The sequence below is a fragment of the Trematomus bernacchii genome, unplaced genomic scaffold (genome assembly GCF_902827165.1).
Source record: "Trematomus bernacchii unplaced genomic scaffold, fTreBer1.1, whole genome shotgun sequence".
Classification (NCBI taxonomy): Eukaryota; Metazoa; Chordata; class Actinopteri; order Perciformes; family Nototheniidae; genus Trematomus; species Trematomus bernacchii.
Window position 1 is genome coordinate 6,460,750 of NW_022987869.1, and position 23,792 is coordinate 6,484,541.

General features: G+C 43.5%; 1 protein-coding gene across 1 annotated transcript; it reads left to right on the top strand.

The window, feature by feature from the left end:
- The first annotated feature begins 123 nt into the window (after window positions 1-123).
- LOC117469225 (GTPase IMAP family member 9-like) lies at window positions 124-23,129 on the top strand. Its single transcript, XM_034113607.1, has 2 exons — window positions 124-211; window positions 21,781-23,129. Exons 1-2 carry the CDS (start codon window positions 124-126, stop codon window positions 23,127-23,129), a joined length of 1,437 nt encoding a protein of 478 aa, XP_033969498.1.
- Window positions 23,130-23,792: the final 663 nt, after the last annotated feature.

Sequence of the window (23,792 nt, forward strand, 5' to 3'; positions counted from 1 at the left end):
TCTCCATTCTTCAATGGGTTTAATGTCTAATCCCACCTTCTCTTCCAGGCATGCCTGCACAGATCTGGGAAGGGCTTTAATGACCGCATTCTTCCACAACATCACGACAGCCGGAGAAGCGTCATGTCGTTCTCCAGTGCAGTCCTCCCACACTCCTTCACATCTCTTCAAGAAGGCATCCATGTCTTCCTCCGTTCCTTTTTTCAGGCTGGTGAGGGCATGTAAACTGCATGCTGTCGGGTAGATGTGACGAATAGCAGCCCAATAGCTCGACCTGATTTTGTTGAATGAAATGTAATCTGGAGAGTTGGCGCATTGGGCCTCGAAATCTACTGCTCTTGCCTTTAGTCTTCCTTCTATCCGTCTTAGCAGTGCCCTCATGTCTCCCAAGCACAGGTCGTCTTGGACAGTGTACTTCTCCAGATCATTCACCCACTTCTGACCTCCTTTGGTGAGTGGCGGTAGCTTGGACACTAATGCTTCCATGTCCCTGTGAGTCCATGGTTGGTATTGAAATCCTCCTTCTCCAGCTGCTATCACCGGTATCATGTGGATTGTGCAGTTCTTGAGTCTTCCAGCTATAGCTACTGTTGTAGCGTCTTGAGATCCGTCTTCCTCTCTTCTTTTGAGTTCCTCCTTCAGCTGGTTAACTTCACCAGATAGCATCCTTACTTCATACTCCAAGTCTTTGACACGTGTAGCTGTGGGGAGTCCATCCAACTCCAATACTTCTCCTATAGGGGCTTGGTGAAAAGGGTTGTTCTCTGATATGTTGGAAAGAGACACTTCGGTTAGACTTGGATTCTGCTCTTGAGTTTGGATAACTGGAGCCTCTTCTGTTATTCCAGCTGTGTCTTCCTTCACTTGCAGATCTGCCGCTTCTAACACATGTATGCTGTTTGTCAATCCCTGGCTGGCATATTTCAGATGGAGTAGCAGACTTGTAACTGTCGTTTTTCTTTTTTCAGCTTTGTTCATAGCGCTTTTTTCAGGTCCATACCAAAAGGGGTGTCTGGTGTTGATCCATGCTTCTTGCTGGTGTAAGTATCTCTCATTCTCATAAGCACTTATAGCTTTTCTATGGGCTTTCGTTGGTCCAGGTTGATCATCTGCTGGAATCAATCGTCGTGTTTGCCATTGTTTCAACAATTCCTGTATTTGATTCCCTACTTTCTGTCTATCATTCGGATGTGTTGTAGCATCTGATCTGACGTGTACTCTCTCCTTAATATCTGCAGTTGAGCCTGGCACTGCGGGTGCTCTTAACTTGGTGTCTTTTGGTGACATATTTCTTAAGTAGTTGGATATAGTTATTAAATGTATCAAAGATGAATCACTAATCTACTGAATAGTACCTTCGTTCCTGATAAAAAATATCCTATGTCATCCGAACTTAACTTCAATATCTGGGATTCTTTTTTTTTTTTTTTTTAAAAGATTAATAAAGTAAATAAAAAATATGCAAATTTTGAAAATCAGATTTTTTTTTTTTTTTAAATAAAAAATAAAAATTGTACAGTGGCTTGGCTTTGAAATATGCAAATAGAAATCTTGTAAAAATCTAACTTTACTGTGTATAGTGTATTCTAAAGTGCATGAAATTATGCTAATATCACAAACTGTGTTTACTTCAATTATGTGGTGTTTAGATATTCTACAGTCTAGGTTGAAAGACTATTATGTAAGGTTTCTTATCTTAATATCAGGAACCACCTGTGATTCTATCTATGTGTGATGAAGTGCGTGTTCATCTATAACACTTGAAAGTAAACTTTAGCATATTATTATAATCAATTGGTGTTGTATTTATACGTTTTTTTTTTTTTTACCCCTATTTTGTGCAACAATTCTGTACAACCAGCAGAGTGCGCTGTTGTAATTTTTCAGCTTTTTCCACCCGTGGAAGCCCTTCTAAAAACGGACTTCTTTTTAACAAGAAGCTTATTTTCTTAATAACTACCTTTGATATGGGAAGGAAATTCACTTTATGATTAAACAGTAAAGGATAAACCAGCGAATACACATTTGCAAGCACAATTTTTAAGGATTAAACAATAAAACATAAACCAGCCATCACACATTTGCACAGTAAAGCATAAACAGGTAAAACTCCTTTGCAAGGACTAATATTTCAAAAATCAGATTTGAGCTTTAGAAAATACAATAATCCTTTTCTTCAAAGACCAAACTCCAACGGTATAGATAACCTGATTCAGCAAAATGGAATATCTAATTCCAACTTTGACTCAAGAAGAATGATTTGTTCTACACACTATGGAGGTCATGAATATTGAATTAGCCTCATGTGAGTGAAACTGAATGGATTTCAAAAAACAACTGGTCCTCTGAATTTGCATTTCACAGAATGGCGACTGCCATGTTTTTGTTTGTCAACATGAGGTCAAAACAAGATGGCAACTGATTTCAAATGCTGACCTGCAGAACAAAGAGTTTTTTGCAAGAAGAATGGCTGTCTCTGATGCGTTGAAATCCTGAGGTGTTGATCTCAACAAAGAAACCACATTCCAGGCCAAACTTCAGAGCAGTATAACAGCAAGACACTTTCAATATGCTGAACAATTTAAACAAGTTAACAATACAAATAGTTAGAGACCATCAAAACTATTAGTCTATGGTCGTCTGAGCAACTCTCACGCTATTATACGACCAAATGGGAAGCCAGTCAAACACTATTAGAATAATATCGTCTATCTAACGCCCGAATGCCGCATTTCCTTCCGTAATGCACACGCAATGATTAAAGAGTATACTTCAGACTTCCACAGACTCTTATCGCCAATTAAACAAGAGACCATCTCACTTATTTGGGACAATGAAACAAGACGATTCCATCTGTTCTTGAGACTAAAAACGAGAAGATTCCATCAATTAACTCTTTAACAAGAAGAGTCCATCTTTAACTTGCTAATAAAAACGAGAAGATACCATCTATTTCTCTTTCAAGAAGATACCATCTATCTTGAGAATATACAAACGAGAAGAGTCCATCTATTTTACTCGTCAAACACAATATAATATATAAATACCGGCTCAAAAGCACATTAATATATATCCGGCTTGTAAAACACACACATTATAATCATGCAGTTAATTAATGAACAAAGAAAAAGAATAGAGACTTACCCTTGCTTGGTCTAAAACAACGCCACGTGGTGTGATTTAAATTTAGATATTTAAGATTAAATTAACAGCTGTTCTCAGGATGTCCTGCTCGCCACAAAACACACAAATCTAAAATGGTTCTAAATAAGCTATTGAAGAATTTGATATAACTGGCTTCTTCTCACCATTTGTATCTGGGCCCTGTGTGTCATGTGGGTCGTAGTATCTCCGTTGAAACTAGCCGGTTTCTCTCCCAGATTGCTATCACATCGGGTGTCGCCAGTTGTTGATAAATCGTGATCTTCTCGCTCCCAGGAAAGAAACTTAAAATAATGAGACTAATGGAGTCTCTGAAAAGGTTCAAATGGGTACTTTCATTAAGTAACGTGGTTAACCTGTTCCACTCTGAGCCTGTTTTTCAGGTCTCAGGCTCGAAAATGACATTCCCAGAACAAATGACCATATCTTCCCTTCTAAAAGGGTTAAATTAATAATCTTTGTTCTCAAAGTAATGATAAACCTGTGCGTTGGATGTAGAAGTGTCAGAATCAATATAAATGTTTTTTATTTTAAAGAAAATTCAGATTTTACATAGTAAAAAACTGTAAATTATAGTGTCCGTCCAAAAACTATTTTTTACAGATAGTGAAAACTACCCTTGGATGATGGGTTAGTAGACTAAAAGCTTTAGGAATCCAAAGTACAACATATAATAAGTACCCTGTATCAAGATTGATGCAAAACAAGTGAAATTTGACCTTTTTAGAGAGATTTAGCCAAAAACCCCCACTTCTGGGGTCATTTGGGTGGATTTGACCTATCTCTGGCCCCCCTTGGTCGATTTGGTTGGTTGACATACCCTTGTGACCGTTAGAGCCAATATAATTGAAGAGGGAGGCACACACCCACACACGTTGTAAAGAAAAAATGTGGGCGCTTCGCGTGTGCAAAACGAAAGCAAAGTGGAGGAATGTCTCCTTCTGGAGTTTGGAAACTAAAACGCAGTTGTATTGCTTATGGATTATCAGAAATCATTTCAAAGAAGGCACAGACACATAGGATGAACCTATGGATTAACTGCAGCATCGTTTTTTTATCGTTTTAATGCCATTGAAGACCACTTTTGACCAAGGTAAGCCATATTTACGTTTTTTAGCTACTTAGCTCCACATGTGATGATGTACGCTTTCGTTTATAGCGTCGCGAATGTTTATCACTGAGTGTTGAGGTTATTTACACAGATTCAGTGTCTCCAGGAGTGGTTGGCTGTGCATCTAGGATAAGTAATAAGGGAGTTATGAGTGAGTTTAAGTGCCTTTGTAGGTTCCGTTTTTTCGATCGAGGCTAATTCAGAGGCTGAGTGCTAGCATTGTGGGGTTTTTTTGAAAAAAAAAATTAAAAAGATCAGTTAGCTGAGTTTCTTCCCGTTACATGGATATAACACATTCATAGTTTTATTCAATATTAAGATTCCTTAGACGTTGTTTCCTGCAAATGACGCGTTTATCCGCCCGGTACCGGGGGGATGGTGTGAAACAGGTTAAAGAACAAGCATAGGTAAGGAAGAGACAAAGCCGGTGATGTCTCCAGGGAGCTGCAGCGTAGGAAAAGAGACCGGGTTGTCCTCTCTCATCTCTTTTATCCTCTTCTCGTTCTCTCCCGCTGTGCAGATAGTGGGACCTCCCTTCTCATCTGCTGGTTCGACATCGTGAGAGAACCGATGATCTCGACATTCTGTATTCCCTGCCTACTTCCTTAAGCCTTTTCTCCTCCTTATCTCTGTCATGACTTTCTATTTAATACCTTATAAACAGCTGTAATAGTTAGTTTAGAAGTCCTAGAAACACCTCTACGGCACAGTTCTCATGTACGGTAACTCCCTCTGACGTCATAGCTACTCACGTATGTGTAAACACTCTACGATCAACTGTACCTTCATTTAATATTCAACAGTAATAATATCTCAACGTCTATAGATGTAGTGTTAAAGTCCGTACGTTTTGGTGTGCTACACTCCATGTCATTTTCATTTTATTCAGAAAACACATTGTTAGCTACATTCTACATACTGTCCGGATATGAAGGATTTTCAGAATAAAAGCTTGGCATTGAGATTTCCTGAGAACTTCCGGATTTTTCCACAATAAAACAGCTTTTAAACTGACGATATGTTTTAGACTGAATAATGCTATTAAACATTGATTTTAATTTCTAACACTGTTATCCACCGAGCTGGCATCCTGGTTAAAGAACTCCCAGTACCTACTACCACCTCATTTGAGTGTGTTGCCTTCAAACTGGCTGGGTCTGCTAAATATTTCAAAAAGGTCAAAAACAGTTGTATTTGAATGGAATGAATACCTATAGTGATATTTCAATTCAATAAAATGAGTCAACACTGTGGTACCTGAGAAAGGTCAAATGGCACTGATGGCACCAAATGTACCCAAAGTTGAGTCCGCCTGGACCTACCTGTGCCAAAATATAAAAACAATAATAAAGTTTCACTAAATTAGCATCAATAGCCGCATTCACACCAAGTACTTTGCCGTACTCAGTGCCGGCACTCAGCGCCCCGGCACTTATTACCCAAGGGCACTTAGTACAGATCGCGTTCACACCGGAATAAATTCCCTGAGGGAAGATTACGCAAATGAGCCGCTGACATCACTTCGTCTTCTTCTGCTTTGGGTTTACTGGCAGGCCGCAAACAACTTCACGGCGTATACTGCCACCCGGAGTCCCCGGCCGGAAGTCCCCGGAGTTGGGGACTGGCTTCAGTAGAAGCTGCTGGGACTCCCAGCAGCTTCTAGAAGGGTGGGCGGAGGGGGCCCGGAGGAGGGACGCACAACCAGGACCAAAAGGGTGGGTGGAGGGGGTCCGGAGGACGGGCCCGGAAGGGGTCCCGGGCGGACGGCCCGGGGGCAAGGCAGAGTCCAAAAAGGGGTGAAGGCCACAGCGGGCGAACTCAGGGGCCCGGGCATGAGAGCGAAGGCAGCGGCCGGAAGAGTCAGGAGGCCGGGCCCGAGGGCGAAGACCACGGCTGGGGAACCCAAGGGGCCGGGCTCGAGGGCGAAGGCAGCGGCCGGAAGAGTCAGGGGGCCGGGCCCGAGGGCGAAGACCGCGGCTGGGGAACTCAGGAGGCCGGGCTCGGCGAAGACCACGGCACTCAGGGGGCCGGGCTCGAGGGCGAACAAGAAGGCGGCGACGGGACAGCTCCGGAGGACGGGCAGGAAGGCGCTGACGGGACAGCTCCGGAGGCCGGGCTGGAAGGTGCTGACGGGACAACTCCGGAGGACGGGCAGGAAGGCCATGACGGGACAGCTCCGGAGGACGGGCAGGACCCAGTATCGGCCGGACAGGAACCGGAGCCGACGGGACAGGCGTAGACGGGATCCTGAACATGACATGGGCTGGTGTCAATGGGACCCCGGATGGAGCAAGGTCTGGTGTCGACTGGACCCCCAACGGAACAGGACACAGAGTTGGCAGGACCCCCGGCGGGACAGGTGTTGGCGGGACCCCCAACAGAACAGAACATGGAGCTGGCAGGACCCCCGGCGGGACAGGTGTCGGCGGGACCCCCAACAGGACAGGATATGGTGTAGGCAGGAAATCTGGCGGAGCAGGTGTCGGCGGGACCCCCAACAGGACAGGATCTGGTGTTGGCAGGAAACCCGGCGGAGCAGTAGTCGGCGGGACCCCCAACGGGACAGGACATGGGGTTGGCAGGACCCACAGCGGAACAGGTGTCGGCAGGTCCCCCAACGATACTGGACGTGGAGTTGGCAGGACCCTCAGCGGAACCCCCGGCAGAAGAGTAGTCGGTGGGACCCCCAATGGGACAGGACATAGGATTGGCAAGACCCCCGGCAGAATAGTAGTCGGCGGGACCTCCAACGGCACAGGACATAGGGTTGGCAGGACCCCCGGCAGAAGAGTAGTCGGCGGGACCCCCAATGGGACAGGACATGGAGTTGGCAAGACCCCCGGCAGGAGAGTAGTCGGCGGGACCTCCAACGGGACAGGACATAGGGTTGGCAAGACCCCCGGCAGAAGAGTAGTCGGCGGGACCTCCAACGGCACAGGACATAGGGTTGGCAGGACCCCCGGCAGAAGAGTAGTCGGCGGGACCTCCAACGGTACAGGACATGGGGTAGGCGTCGGCCGTAGAGCCAACAGGACACGGGGGGCTGGCGTCGGCCGGAGAGCCAACAGGAGACGAGGAGCTGGAGTGGGCCGAACCACTGACAAAACACGGGGGGCTGAAGTGGGCCGAACCACTGACAAAACACGGGGGGCTGGAGTGGGCCGGGGAGCCAGTACTGGAGCCGAAACTGGAGTCGGGACCATGGCTGCTGGGACCGGAACAGAGGCCTGGACCATGGCTGTATGGGCCGGTTCTGGAGCCGGAACCATGGCTGTTGGGACCAGAACTGGGGCTGGAACCATGGCTGTGTGGGCCGGTTCTGGAGCCGGAACCATGGCTGTGTGGGCCGGTACTAGAGCAGGCACCATGGCTGCTGGGCACGGAACCGGAACACGGAACCATGGCTGTGTGCGATGGTACTGGAGCACGGTACCATGGCTGTGTGGGCCGGCACTGGAGCACGGAACCATGGCTGTGTGGGCTGGTACTGAAGCCGGAACCATGGCTGCTGGGGCCTGTACTGGAGCCCAAAGCATGGCTTCTGGGGCTCGGGCTGCTAGCCTGGACTTGCGACTCCTCCTCTTATGAGCCTTTTGGAGGCTCCTTGGACCTCCAAAAGCCAGATGAGTACCCGAGAACGGCTCCTGGACAGGAGCAGGAAATGGGGAAGAAGCAGGGGCTGACTCCAGACGGAACACACCGAGACGTACGGTGCCAGGCCGGGAACTGGGAGGCAGGAGGCTAGCATGCCTGGAGCTAGCAGGCCGGGAAACAGGTTTGACCTCAACGCTACCAAAAAAGTCCTCAATCCAATCGGGTAGTAACTCCCTTAACCAGGGCCTTGAGGTTACTTCTTGGCGTGCCGTAGAAATGATAGACTGCCTCTCTTCACTACTGGAGGCATATCGAAAGTCATTCCTCAAGCATGTTAAATTGTACGTCACCTCGTACAAGCTGTCTGCTGGGTCCATTTCTGGTCGGTTCATTCTGTTAGGTAGCGTGGAAAAGGTAGGACCCAACTGCAGACTACAAAAAGAGGCAACAGGTCTAGAAACAAAAAATGAGCTTTATTTACAAAGCTGATAGCAAGGGTAGCACTAGGAATGAGAGCCAACAGGAGGGGGACAGGAAAAACCGACAATGAACCGACAAGGCACACAGGGGAAGACAAGACTAAATACAGAGAGGGGTAATCACAAGACAAGACACAGCTGGGGTAAGGGAGGCAGAAACACAAGGGCAACAGGTGAACACAATCAGACAATCAGACACACCAGGGAAACTAACGACAGGAAGGCAAACACAGGAAGAAGGAACAGAGAAGACACAAGGAGGAAAACATTTCAAAACAAAAGGTGGAAAATGAAAACATAAATACAAAACCGTAACACTGAGTTTCCATTCCCCATAACATTGTGTTAATGGGAAAGCCCTCAGCTGTGGGGCCGCAGCTATAAAGCTGTGATACTCTCTGATGACCCACTCCGCCGCAAAACTCCCCGTAAAGGGAAGATTTGCCCGTGGGGGGTCGAAGAAGAAAGGGCCGATTATCTATAGAGGACCCTGAACGCACCGCCGCACGCTCACGTGTGAGCGCACGCTCCACCATAATGCTATTTTCCTCACTATGGAAAACAGCATCAACCGGAGTTTTTACAGGCGTAGTGTGTTTTACTAAGGCCCCTGAACGCACCGCCACGCGCCTCTTTACAAGTGCGGGCGTTGCTATAATGCAGCCCCTATCACTATAGTAAACAGCATTATTTGGAGACTTAGCTTCAGGCATAGAATGTTTTCTAACAGAAAAACGTCGGCCATAATGTCCCTGTACCCGCACCGCACTATAACAGTGCTGCCTGCGGTTTATCACTCTCATCTGCGCACTCCCACTATCCTCCTCCCTAACGGGAGCTATAGCTGGGGCGGCGAGTGGGGAATTTGTACATTCATCAATATGTGCAAGTGTATTGTGGAAACAAAGGACACTCAGACTTGGATACAGATCAACACCATCTTTATTTTTAAAGGTCTTAACGGGGATCTGGGCATTAAACAGGGAGGAGGCGGGATTCGCCCTCGCGTCCCCGGTAGAGGGAATCTCTCCCCCCACCGAGGCGCTACCTCCCCCCGCTAGACAACTCCGCGAAGATGGAGCTCCCCACCCGGGTGCTCTCTGCTGTTGCGGAGCCTGCCTCGGTCGGGCAGCCCTTCCCCGTGACTGCCGGTATGCCGGTGCCACGGGGTGGGCCGTAGAGGTGGAAGGCGCCGCAGCTACGGGACCCCCGTGCCGGCGCCTCTCCCTCCGCTTCACTGTCGCATTACGCTCCCTCCGCTGCAAGGCAACGCGAGGGGGGACACGTATCGGGGCCTGAGGAGGAACCAACGGTAGCATGCGGCTAAGCTGGACTCTCTCCTCCTCTAGACGGCTGAAGCGCTGGGTGACCGAGGAGACCGACCCAAAGACCTCCTCCGTGGACACGGGGGCTCCGAGGAGATCTTCTTGGTCCTTCTTAGAAAGGGCCGTGAGTCCTAGCCACACGTGACGAGACGCCACTGTGGCCAGGGAAATCATCCGCCCTGCTGCGGTGGCCACGCCATAAATCAGATTATTCATCTGACTAACAGCGCGGTCCGAATAATCGCTCTCGTCCTGAGACGGGAGGGCGGGGGCGTCTGCCTGAGGGGTGATCAGGAAGACGCCAACAGGCCAAGATTATCGGCCGCAGCCGCCATCTGCCTACCAAGCTTGAACAACTTATCCAGATATTCCAGGTGTCTCGGTCCCGGGGCAGCGGGGGCAGAGGACGTTTACCCTCCGCCCAACCAGCCGCGGAAGCAGATGGGCCGCCAGGCTCTCATCGAGGGGTGGGGGGGCACACCTGGACATGTCGTGTCTGAACGATCCACCACCTTAACGATACCCACCATGGCGGCTATCGGGGCCTTCGTTTTTAATGGCTGCTGCCATGTCGCCTCCACACACCGCCATACCTCTGGCAGCTGGGCCAAAGCGAAGGTCAGCTGCGCCGGACGCACCGGGCCGTAAATCTCAGGCGGTTTACAGGCCTCGGTGGCAGCAGTGGGGGGAGCGGTAAGCCTACATGCTCCGCCGCCAGAGTCATCACCGCCGGGAAATCGATCCGCGCAGACCTGAGAGTTGGACCTCCGGTCAGCGAGGCGTCGTCCTCGTCCTCCATCGCAACCAAGCCCGCCTGGTCCCATGGAAGGGAGAACCGGGACGACGTCACCTCGCTCCCCGAATCGCCTACGTCCACGACGTCGAGCTCCAGATCCTCCGACTCCTCCTGCGGGGTAGCCCTCGCCAGGAAGTGCTGCCCACGATGCTCTCGTGTGAGCCGCGGGATCATCTGGCAGTCTGGGCATGTCGGCGTCGGGCCCATATTACCCACCGCGTGGTCAGGCCCCAAGGACGAGAAGCAGAAGGGTAATTAGATTCGGGCATTTCGGGCAGGTCCTACACTTTACTCTCTCTTTCTCAATCGTCTCGAAGCTCGTGGAATCACTTCCGCTGCTGAAGAGAAAAGGATGATAGTCAGGAGGCGAGGCCTCCTTTTATACGGTGTGATGCACGCGCATTCAAGTAGGCCCGCCCTAGGCCGGCTACGTCTATAGAAGTCTCAGTGGGAGAATGCACGCAGGATAAGGTAGTACCCATAGAGTCCAGTAGAGGGCGGAGCCTGTGAGAGATATAACTGTAAATGATAGTGTCCGTCCAAAAATTCTTTTTTACTTATAGTGAAAACTACCCTTGGATGATAGGTTAGTAGACTAAAAGCTTTAGGAATCCAAAGTACAACATATAATAAGTACCCTGTATCAAGATTGATGCAAAACAAGTGACATTTGACCTTTTTGAGAGGTTTAGCCAAAAACACTCCACCTCTGAGGAGATTTGGGTGAAAATGTTTTTTTTTTCATATCTCTGGGAACCCATTGGTCGATTTTGATGGTTGACACCTCTTTCTGACCGTTAGAGCCAATAGAATCGAAGGGGGAGTCCCCCACACACACTCATTGTGAAAACAAACGGTGGGGGCTTGCACCAGAGTGAAGCAATCTCTCGCTCTGACATCTGGAAACGAAAAAGCAGTTTTATTGCTTATGAATTATCAGAAATCATTTCAAAGAGGACATAGACACATTGGATTAACCTATGGATTAACTGCAGCATTGTTTCTTTATCGTTTTAATGCCATTGAAGACCAGTTTTGACCAAGGTAAGCCATGTTAGCGTTTGTAGCTACCTAGCGCCACATGTTTTGATGTACGTTGTCGTTTATAGAATCGCAAATGTTTATCACTGAGTGTTGAGGTGGGCACCCATCGATTCTGTGTCTCCAGACGATGCTAATCGACGGGATGGCTGTGCATCTAGGATAAGTAATAAGGGAGTTATGAGTGAGTTTAGGTGCAGTGATAGGTTAGCATTTTTTCGCTCGTGGCTAATTCAGAGGCTGAGTGTTAGCATTGTGGGGTTTTTTTGGAAAAGAAAATTAAAAAGATCAGTTAGCTGAGTTTCTTCCCGTTACATGGATATAAAAACATTCATAGTTTATTAAATATTAAGATTCCTTAGACGTTGTTTCCTGTACCGGGGGAGCGGTGCGTAAGAGGTTAAAGGACAGAAAAAACGTTGTTTCTATAGGTAACTACACATCTGAGTTGACAAATATGACATGTGGGGTTCCTCAAGGCTCCATCCTGGGGCCTCTTCTCTTTAACATCTACATGCTACCACTGGCTCAAATAATGAAAAACAACAAAATAAGTTACCATAGCTATGCTGATGACACCCACATTTACATAACCATTTCACCAGGAGACTATGCTCCAATTCAAGCATTGAGAAAGTGCGTTAAACAAATCAATGATTGGATGTGTCAGAACTTTCTCGAATTAAATAAAGATAAAACGGAGGTAAAAAGTCAGCGCTGAGCTTCAGTATGCAATGTTCAAAACAACAGATAAAGCCAGAAATCTAGGTGTAGTCATGGACTCTGACCTGAGTTTCAACAGTCACATTAAAACAGTTACTACTGTAAGTCAGCCTACTATCACTTTAAGAATATATCGAGGATTAAAAGAATAATGTCACAGCAGGATTTGGAAAGACTTGTCCATGCTTTTATCTTCAGTAGACTCGACTATTGTAATGGTGTCTTCACGGGTCTCACAACTAAATCTATTAGAAAGCTGCAGCTAATTCAGAACGCCGCTGCTCGAGTCCTCACTAACACTAAGAAAGTGGATCACATCACTCCAGTTCTGAAGTCTTTACACTGGCTTCCTGTGTGTCCAAGACATTTATTTCAAAAATACTGCTGCTGGTTTATAAAGCATTGCATGGTTTAGGCCCAAAACACATTTCTGACCTCCAGCTAAATTATGAACCATCCAGATCTCTCAGGTCTTCTGGTCTGCTTTCTGTCCCCAGAGTCAGAACTAAACATGGAGAAGTTCAGTTATCATGCTCCAAATATCTGGAACAAACTCCCAGAAACCTGCAGGTCCGCTGCAACTCTGACTACTTTTAAATCCAGGCTGAAGACTTTTTCTTTTTGCCGTTGCTTTTAATTGAACTATTCACATCTTACACTGCACTGTAACTTTAATTCATGAGTTATTCATGTTTTATTATCTTTGCTTTTAAATTAGTGTTTTTAAATGCCATTTCATAATATGTTTCTTAATGCTCTTAATGTCTTTCATTTTTTACAGCCCAATTGCCCAATTGCCTTGTGTTGAAAGGTGCTATATAAATAAATGTGCCTTGCCTTGCCTTGTACATCCACCCACGAAGTTGGCAGAAGGCCCGTGGTACAGTGTTTCTTTTCAGATTATTAAAAAACTCTGTATTCTAGTGTTGTTTTATTTAAAAGTACAGTAACTCAGAAATGATTTGAAAGCTTACACAACATCTTTAAACATATCTATTTTACCTCATGTTGCAAACACACACTACGAGCTACAACTACAACTACTGCTCTGTATGGGCACTTGTGGTGGCATTTTAAAGAACAGGTGGCATTTATTTTAAATGCTGATGGGAGGGTGAACCAGGTTTGCTGTTTATAGTTATCTAAATGAACAATGAACATGCAGCTGGACTGGATATTCAAGCTGTGCTAAAAACAGAACAATAAAGGGCGTGAATCAACAAATTCCAACGATCATTGAAGAGCTGAGAAAAAAAACAGCCGTGAAACTATGATTGTGTGTGAACGGGTGAATGCTGATATGTAAAGAACATTAAGGGCTGATATCACAACATTATTTTGTTCAATAAAAACAAGGTGATGTTTTGTAAATGACTACATGTCTCTTATTTAGCACAGAATATGATCCTATCCGTGACATATGGATCTTAACAAAGATCCGCTATATCTATCAGCTGTTTATGTCACATGAGTTCCAGTGTGTCAGCTTTTTAATCACTGTTCCCCCTGGTGGATCCATGATCCATTGCAGCTGGTTTCCTTATAATTTATCAAGGGGGTGTATCAATTCATGCGGGGGGTTTTCCTTTCAGCGAGGGCCCACGCCGTGCCCATCACGGCCCCACATCGGTAGGGGCGTCTGAAATGAGGTGCTACATCTGTATAAATCATCCGATCATACCTGGACTTTCGACTGTGATGTCAGCAGTGTGTGTGGGTGTGGTTTGTTACATAAAGTCTGTATTTAAGGAAGTGTTGCTGCAGACTAACTTCACTTCTTCAGCTCAGCAGCAGACCAGCTCCTCCCTCCATAACCAACTATGGACAGCAAACATGCCCAACTTGGTAAGTGAATCAATTGTATTGTTAATGATGATTGCAACTTATCCAAATACAGATTTATAGATGGATAGGTACCTTGATATATTTCCTATTAATGAACAGATCAAAACAGTTAATACAAAATTAATATTTCTTAAATTCCAACCATTTTAAGAGCCTGGATGATTTTGCGAATGCGAGACTGCTTTTACTTGCTTGTATTACATTCTTCGCAAGACTACATGAAACTTACTAAGAATAATACGAATATTTAGGGGTAGCCAGTCAGAAGTGTCTTTGGGCTCCTGATTATAACTAAAGGCAACTTATACCCTTAAAAGTTTTAGGCACAAAATGGGGTAATTTGTAGAAGTATGAACCTAAACATGTTGTGGTGACTATTTATAAAAAAGGTTTTCTCATTCAAAAAAATGTACAGCTAGAGGCCACTGCTGCACCATTTCAGTTCAGGTTGTACACAGGCAGTTAAGAAGTCAAACATCCAGGCAAGATTACCATTTAGTTTGATTTTAATTTCCAGTATTTTTGTTCATCATGCTGCCTCTCTCTTGCTCCGGTAAAGAAAAAACAAACACGGTCCCTTCAACGTGCATCACTTGACATTGACAGACTAACTACACTGTAAAAGATGACATGTAAAAAAACAGTAACTTACCTTACCACAAGTAGCCTCTATTACTGTAATTTTACATGAAATATTTTTCTTTTAACATATATTATTTGTTAGAATAGAGTCATAAACCTCTAAAAAACTGAATAATTATCTTTAAAAAATGATAAAGAAAAGCTAAAATACGGAAAATTACTTTTATTATTACGAAAGAGTACCGTATATCTAAGACCATTTACAAGTAAAACACAAAGAAAAGAAAGTCATTTTACTTTGCAAAAGCCTTAGTTTACATAAACTATCACGTTGTTTGCCAAAGAAATCTGTAATTTTACAAGAAAGGTTTTTATAATTCCATGAAATCTTTTTCAGTCATACACCTCTAAAAAAAACAGAATACATATTTTTTTAAATGATAAAAAAAAGCTTAACGACAGAAGATTACTGTTGTTATTTAGAAAAAATGCCGTAAATTCAAGATTCAAGGCTTTATTGTCATTTGTAGCTTAGCTTCAGTGCAGATATGTCAATGAAAAACTGAAGTCACAGGCTCCTCCAACAGTGCAACATATATATAGAACATAGAACAAATAAAACAGACAAAATAGTGCAAGTAAATGGAATATGATTGCACTGCCGTACCAGGCCATGATGCAGCCAGTCAGGATCCTCTCTATGGTGCACCGGTAGAAGATGCAGAGTATCCTGGAGTCCATGTTGAACCTCCTCAGCCTGCGGAACAATTACCTCATAATGTCCAGGGACTTTTCACACAGAGAGAAAACATGTTGAGAGGAAACTGCATTTATACGAACAAATTCCAAACTTCATTGCATCACAACAGAAGGTGTTCATCTGTGGAATAACTGTAATGATGAGCTGAAATACCGTGCAACTTTATCTAAACTGAAACTCTTATTTAGAAACCAAATCCTGAATGGTTCTGAGCAGGACCTGTGTTATTATTTGAATTAGTTATTTCTTTTTGGTTGTTTTGTACAACATAATGATTTGTTTAAAGATCCCATGTCATGGCCATTTCTACTGATCATAATTCCATTGTTGAGGTCTACTAAAATAGATTTATGCTGTGCAATTTTCCAAACTCACATTGGTTTCTCATACAGCATCTCTGTAAAGTATGTGTATTCACTGGTATTCACTCTCTGTCCTAAACGGCTTGTTGGAGCTCCTGCCACCCCTCCCTGTGAGCCCAGTGTGCCCTATACAGTCCTACCTGAATCCCTATTCAAACCCAAACAGATCATGTACAAAACCCTGCTCCACAAAATGTTTTATGTCTCTCTTAATAATAATACGATGTTTAACCTTTTGGACCTTAGTGTCCCTAATTGTGGCTGCAACACAGTGATCAATCACATCATTCGCAAATACTCCCACAGATGAGTATTTATAGGGAACATTAGTTAGAATGAGATCAATTAGGGAGGATTTATTAGGGGACTTAATGTTAGGGCGAGTAGGACTGTCAACAATCTGAGTAACATTTAAAGAGATACAAAGGTTTTTAAAATCCTCTGATACTGCAGTTAACCAGTCCCAGTTAAAATCTCCAAGCAGCACTATTTCCTTGTAGTCAAGTTTAGATAAAAGATTTGCTAGCGAAGACAAGGAGTCCTTGACAGCTGAGGGGGGTCTGTAACAGCCCACCACCATGACCTGTTGCCCCTTTGCCACTTCTAAAAATTCGAATTGCTTACTGATAGATTTGGAAACTAATGTGGTTACACTGAACTTATTCTTAACATAGATGGCAACGCCACCACCTTTATTAGGCCGGTCGGAACGATACATATTATAACCATTTAAGGATATGTCAGAGGCCAAAATAGATTTATTTAGCCATGTTTCTGATAAAACAATGACGTCAGCGTCAGTCGAGCTTGCCCAAATGCGGACAAAATCTAGTTTACCTAACAGACTGCGCACATTCAAATGGATGAAACCCAACCCAGATCTAGATTTAAAATCAGCAGGAGTAGCGATCTGACTACTACTACTGGGCGGACCAGGGTTAGGTTGTACATTTCCTGACAGTAATAACAACAAAAAAAACAGGCATCTTTTCCTCTTAAACGACACACATACATTGTCATCTACTTTAGAATCACCGGAAAAGTCTGCAAGAGTGTGATTTGAGCTTAAGAAGCAGTCCTGAAGAACCATCATCAACAAAAAAGACAAACATATTTTGTCGAGCAGATTGTCTGTGACAAGGCATCCGGTAATTGTTTGTGTAACACATCCGAACCTTTACAGGGGATGTCCACTGCGGGAGGTAGAACAGACCTGAATCCAGTCGACTTCTCAGGATGACGAGAGAACTTCTCATTGTCCAAAATAGCTAACAGGCATAGCAGAATCACGATAGGGGCCATTTTCCCAGACCAGCACAGCATCCGGATAGGCGCGCAAGCAGGCCCGAAACGTGGAGGCGCTCCGGTCTCTCCGCGTTATCCCCGGTGCAAAACCTCCTCAGCACAGCAGTATAGGATGACGTTTGTCATGAAAAATTATGTCTCAAGAATGTAGGGTTTGGGAATTATGGCAGTTTAAAAAAAAATATGAAGACAAATTTCAAGATTTCCTACACTCTAGCTGTGACATCACGCACTCTAGTTAATGTTAAAATCTGAAGAAAGCCTCTTTACCAAGGTCTGAACAATGTTTAATATCTCTAAAAGTAAGAATCAGATTTAAAAGTTGTGTTACACGAATAATGTCGGAAAGATGTTTAACATTTTAAAGTTGGAATGAGTGAAAGTATGAATGAGTTAGCAGTTGAAGTCGCATGAAGATTTGTTGAAGTGTGAAGAATTTCTCCATTGACTTCAATGGTTAAAAATGTGATGAATTATGGGATGTATCTCTGGAATTATGAAAGTTATGAATGAGAAAAGTAATAGCCATCGATTCCTGACCGAGCTGAACGTTTTGATGTTTGAACGGAATTTCTGCGATGTTCAATGCGGGAGAAGAAGACCGGCAAAATAACGGGCGGAATAATAATAAAGAATTTTGTGCGTAGAAGAACAGATAGTTGGAATGCTGTTAACAGCATTCCCACTAAATAACTAAAGAAGCAGTGGTAATAATAACAACAACATGAAAGAGTCACATCTAATAGAATATATTTATGCATTTATTTTAAATGTGAAGCAGTCAGTTTATAATTTTAGCAGCACTGTCCTTTCAAGCATCTTTGCAAGACTTTGTCTTTATATCTTTATAGCCAGAGGTGTAAAGTAACTAAGTACATTTACTCAAGTACTGTACTTAGTTACACTTTTGAGGTATTTGTTCTTTACTTTACTAGAGTATTGATAATGTTTTTCGACTTAGTACTTCTGCCCCATAAGTACTTCTGCACAATGACTACTCCTACTTTTGGTACTTTAACTATATTTTGATGATAAAACTGTTTCTACTTTAACTTGAGTAACATTTAGAATGCAGGACTTTTACTTGCAAGTCAACATAGTATTCCTACACTCTGGTACTTCTACTAATACTCAAGTATAAGACCTGAGTACTTCTACTCTTATTCAAGTACAAGATCTGAGTACTTCTCCCACCTCTGTTTATAGCCTTAACATAGGATCTAAAATATATGGATAATGTGAAGTTGTGTAACATTATGCCCACGAATAAATCTATTATAAAACTAAGGATTAAGCTAACATTAGGAGTTAGTGACAATGTATGCTAGTTAGCTAGCTAAACTATTTATTAAATAATATTGCGAAAAAGTAACTCACATTCACTGCACATCACGCTCAGCCACTCCAGCATACATCTTGCGCACCATTAAAAAAAAAAACACCTTGCATGGCATTGAACAACTCACTTTCACAGCAGGGTAGCTAGCTGCTACCGTAGATAGCTAGCTGCTACCTAGCTAACATTACTTTGTTTTCGGTCGTTTATCAAAATGTATACCATAGTTAGGACTTTGACGTTTGCAATGTTTTAAGTCTTGAGTGTTTTGAATCCGTTGATAAATAGTTTTTACCGTTACCTCTCAAAGTGCTGCTTCCTCTCCTCGCGTGCCGTGTTCTTCACCTCCTGCGTGCTTACTGCGTGGTCTCTCTGTACATAGATATACATAAACACGCGTTTGGGGGTGCGGGGGGGGTGCGGAGCCTCGCAGATGGGGGTGCTGCAGCCCCCTCAGCACCCCCCCTTCCCACGTCCACTGCTCAGGCTGAGTTCAGGCTGAGTTTCGCAATGTCTCGCTGTCTCGCAGACCCCACGCAGCAACCAGGAAAACGACACCAGTAATACAGCTCACACTGTCCGCTCCTCATGGCAGCGAGCCGCGCAACGTCCCGCCAACACGGCACTCAGACCCCACGCAGCATTCTCATCTGTTTGTCATTACTGGTGTCCAGTGGCGGCCGGCCCATAGGGGCGCTAGGGGCGCCGCCCCCCCCTCTTCCCACATTAAAAATTAAAAAAACTAAAAAATATATATTTTATTTTTATTTTTATTTTTAATAAACAAGGTAAATATTATATAATTGGTATCAGTAAAATGTATAATCTACAATAAAATCTCGTTTAAAATTGTGTTACGATGTCTAAAGTTACTGATAAGTCACATGTTTCCTGCCTGGCCTTGCCCGTGTATCATTACTCTCTCTCGTCTGGGCGCTATGCACAGCGCCCAGACGAGAGTGCAGCAAGTGCAGCAGAAGCCAACTGTTGCTATCTTTAAACTATGCCGCCGAAACATAATTTCAGCCAATCAGCGTCGTCAAATCTGATGGTCACAGGGCTCCTCCGTGAGCGCCCGGTGCAGTCTGTGAGTTGTTTGGACTCGTATCCAAGGAGACAAAACAGGAAGCTGTCATACACTCTGGAAGCTACCATTAGCAGCTAATGAAAACTCCGTTTTTGACATAAAAATGGAATTATGGATCATCAATCATTTTTCAAAGTGACAGACACATTGGATTAACCTATTGATTAACCTTCAGATGCGTTTTTCTCGTTTTTGATCAGAATTGTTATTCTGCAAAAGGTGAGCATATCTCCGTGTTTTGTTACCTAAAGCTACGTTGTGTGATGTCTGTATTCGCTTCCCCTGTCGCGAGTTCTGATCGCTCAGTGATGATACTTATATTTCTAGAATATGTGGAATCTCAGTTTGTAAGCTTGTTTGTGCATATCCGATAAGTATATCGATTGATTTATACCTAGAGTGCGTTAGCATTTTTTCGCTCAGGGCTCATTTAGACGCTTCTTGTGAGACTTGTGTATTGTTTCGGTAAACATGGTTCATATCATCAGTTAGCTGCGTTTCCTCTGAGTAGGACACATGAATAGTTTATTACATTTTAAGAAGCCCTGAGACACAGTTTTGTGAGGAAAAAAAACGGGGGAAAAAAGCCCCTTAACAGGTTAAATGGGAATTAAATCAGTGTTCCCAAAGCCCCGGTGTTCTGCAGTTTGTGTGGGCCTACTGTACTGTTGCACAGTTTATGCTGTAGAAACTATGTCCAGGACAAGGTGTTTGGAGGTTTTGGAAGATTCATAGCTAACCACACTGAAGTTATGGAGGTATTGATCAGTCTTCTCATATTTTTAAGCCTCAAATTGTCCTCCCCCCTCTAACATCACCAGAAGTCATAATTTAAGGGGTCTTTTCTCAAAAAATGTTAGCCCCACCTAAAATATTTTCCACCAGCCGCCACTGCTGGTGTCATTTTCTGGTTGCTAACAAACGCCATTGTAACACATAATCACTGACGTTCCACTGTGGGTGAACTCATCAGAACAGAGTGGGCGAGCTGACCAATCAGAGCACAGTGGGCTCATAGGGAGGGGGGGTCAGGAGCTCCAACAAGGCGTGTAGGACAGAGAGTGAATACACATACTATACAGAGATGCTGTATGAGAAACCAATGTGATTTTGGAAAATTGAACAATGTAAATCTATTCTAGTAGACCTCAATTATGGAATTATGATCAATAGAAATGGCCATGACATGGGACCTTTAAAGTCACACATTTTAGTCCATTGATACATTTCTAAAAGCTACTTCCTCTTTTTTTTGTGTTGAAAGACATCAGCAGGTCAATGTTACTTGGGTTGTGAATGCACCGAACTCTGTCTGTTAGTGCTTGTATATCCTCCCTGTGTGTGTAATGTGTTTAAACACAACAGAGTGGGTGAAGACATTTCCCTCTGAGGGATTAATAAAGTTTATCTTCTTCTTCTTCTTCTTCTTCTTCTACTTAGAAATCACAAGTGAATGGTCACATTAGGTTTGCCTGCAGTGAATGCTGACAGCTATTTTATTTAGCTAGTTTATAGATTTATGATGGCATAGACAAATGTCTCCTATATAACCCACACGTCTGTTACTTGTGGGTTATAGCATCATTTTATATCTGTACTGTGCTCTGGTAGGAATTCACACCCAACAGTCTGTTTTTCTTTGTGTATTTAACTCTATGGTTAATCCTGAAATTCACATATTTAACAATTCAATCCTCAAAGTAATACAAGTCAAAAATGTGTTAAAATGTAGTTGTTTTACTATAATGGGATAGTCAATACTATACAATAGCCATAACAAAAGTATTTTTTAGTAAAATTACAGAAAATGCAGCTAATTTTGCCAACAGAAAATCATTTATTTTTACGGTTAGTTTTGTTAAATTCGCATTTAAAAACTGCTATAAAACAGAGAAATAATGTGTTCCATTTCTACAGTTTGAGTTCAAATACATCACACATTTCAGTAAACCGTTTATTCTTGTAATTCTAATATGATTTCCTGTAATTATGAAATACAATAAAAAAACTGTTACATTTTTTGGGGAAAAACTTTTTTTTACAGTTTGCCTTTATCACCAAACCTGCCATTCACCTCACAAATGCTTTCTATGGTAACACTAGCGTCTACAGGAATAAATAAAAAATATCAATTGAATGACATAGCTTCTAGACATGTTTTAGATTATTAAACCATCTTGAGCCCACCCCCCTCACTGTCAACATTGTTCATGTTGTAGTTTAACCATTTTATAAATACCTAGATTGCTAAATATTTCTTAATTGTTTTCAGCCCTCCGATCAGAATCAAACACGTACAATAACGATGTACTCCGGATTGTGATGGTGGGGAAGACCGGAGTTGGGAAGAGCGCCACAGGAAACACCATTCTGGGAAAAGAGTCCTTTAAATCAAAGTTCTCTCCTAAATCTCTGACTGTAAACTGTTCTAATGCATTTGGTGAAGTTGATGGACAGAACGTTAAGGTTATTGACACTCCTGGTCTGTTTGACACCAAGATTGATGAAGAGAAGACCAAAAACGATGTTGGCCAGAGCATTTCTTTTGCTTCTCCTGGACCCCATGTCTTCCTGGTTGTCATCAGACTGGGCAGATTCACAGATGAAGAAAAGCAGACAGTGAAGAAGATTCAGCAAATCTTTGGAGGAGATGCAGACAAATACAGCATGGTTCTCTTTACTCACAGTGACCAGCTCGAAGGAGCACCTATCGAAGAGTTCTTGAAGGAAAGTGAAGAGCTGCAGGAACTTGTGGACAGATGTAACGGCCAGTACCACGTCTTCAATAATAAGGTGAAGGATCGTTCTCAGGTCAGAGAGCTGCTCGACAAGATCAGAAAGATAACAGAGAAGAACGGAGGAAGCCATTACACCAGTGCAATGTTCCAGGCGGCAGAGAAGGCCATAATAGAGGAGAAACAGAGAATCCTTGAAGAGAGAGAAGAAGAAATACGCAAACAGGAAGAGGAAATGGAACAAAGATTAGAGAAAAAGCATGAGGAACAATTTAAGAAAATCAAAGAGGATAGTGAGAGGTTAGTAAGGCAGATAGAAGCTCATGAAATAAAAATGGAGGAGGACAGGAGGAGAATGAGAGAAGAGGATGACAGGCTGATAGAAGCTCGCAAAATAGAAATGGAGGAGGACAGGAAGAGAATGAGAGAAGAGGAGGAAAGGCTGAGAGAAGCTCGCAAAATAGAAATGGAGGAGGACAGGAGGAGAATGAGAGAAGATGAGCAAAGGCTGAGAGAATGTAACAAAACAGAAATGGAGGAGGGGAGGAAGAGAATGAGAGAAGATGAAAATCTGAGAGAAGCTGAGAGAAGAGAAATAGAGGAGGAGAGGAGGAGAGACAGAATAGATGAGGAACAACTGAGAGAAGCTGAGAGAAGAGAAATAGAGGAGGAGAGGAGGATAGACAGAGAAGATGAGGAACAACTGAGAGAAGCTCAGAGAAGAGAATTGGATGAGGAGAGGAGGAGAGTAATGGAAAAGGAGGAGAAGCTGAGAGAGGCTCAGAGAAGACAATTGGATGAGAATAGTAGGAGATTAAGACAAGAGGAGGACAGGAGGGCCAGAGAGGAAGCAGAGAAAAAGAAATCTAAATGTACAATTTCATAGATTCCTTTTTTTAGGTAATACCTAACAACTGAGATGTTTTGCATGAGAGAGTCTGACCTTCTGATGCTGGACAGCAGCAGATTTACAGAACCTCCTTGCTAATCTTCAGTTTCTGATGTATTTGTTAGGTGTGATTTATAGTTATATCAGTTATTTCTAGGATTGTGTGTTTTGACCAAATACTAAACAAATGTCACACATTGTCTAGAACCAAGATCTCTGATTTGTTCTTTGATTGCTATTGCTTTTATCACAACAAATCAAAATGTTTAAATCTTTATTACACTACATTACATGACACTTTTATCCAAAGCGACTTACATACTCAATACTGTGGGCAATCCCCACAGGAGCAATTTGGGGCTAAGTGTATTGCCCAGGGACACAACGACATGCTGACTGCAGTGGGGTTTGAACCTGAGCTCCCCTGATCCGACCACCAACGTACTAGCCCACTGCGCCACAGCCTCCCAAGATCTCTGATTTGTTCTTTGATTGGTATTGCTTTAATCACAAAAAATCGAAATGTTTAAATCTTTATATGTAATGAATTTTGAAATCAAAAATGAAAAGGATGGAACACACATTAATGTGTAAAGACAAACATCTAGTGATTAATAATGTGCATTAATAAAGACTGTTGAGTTCACATTGAGTGTATTA

Coding starts and splice junctions, on each gene's coding strand:
- LOC117469225 (XM_034113607.1), top strand. CDS start 124: ATGTCGTTCTCCAGTGCAGTCCTCCCACACTCCTTCACATCTCTTCAA. Junction 212..21,780: donor CCGTTCCTTTTTTCAGGCTG/GTGAGGGCATGT, acceptor AATTGTTTTCAG/CCCTCCGATCAGAATCAAAC.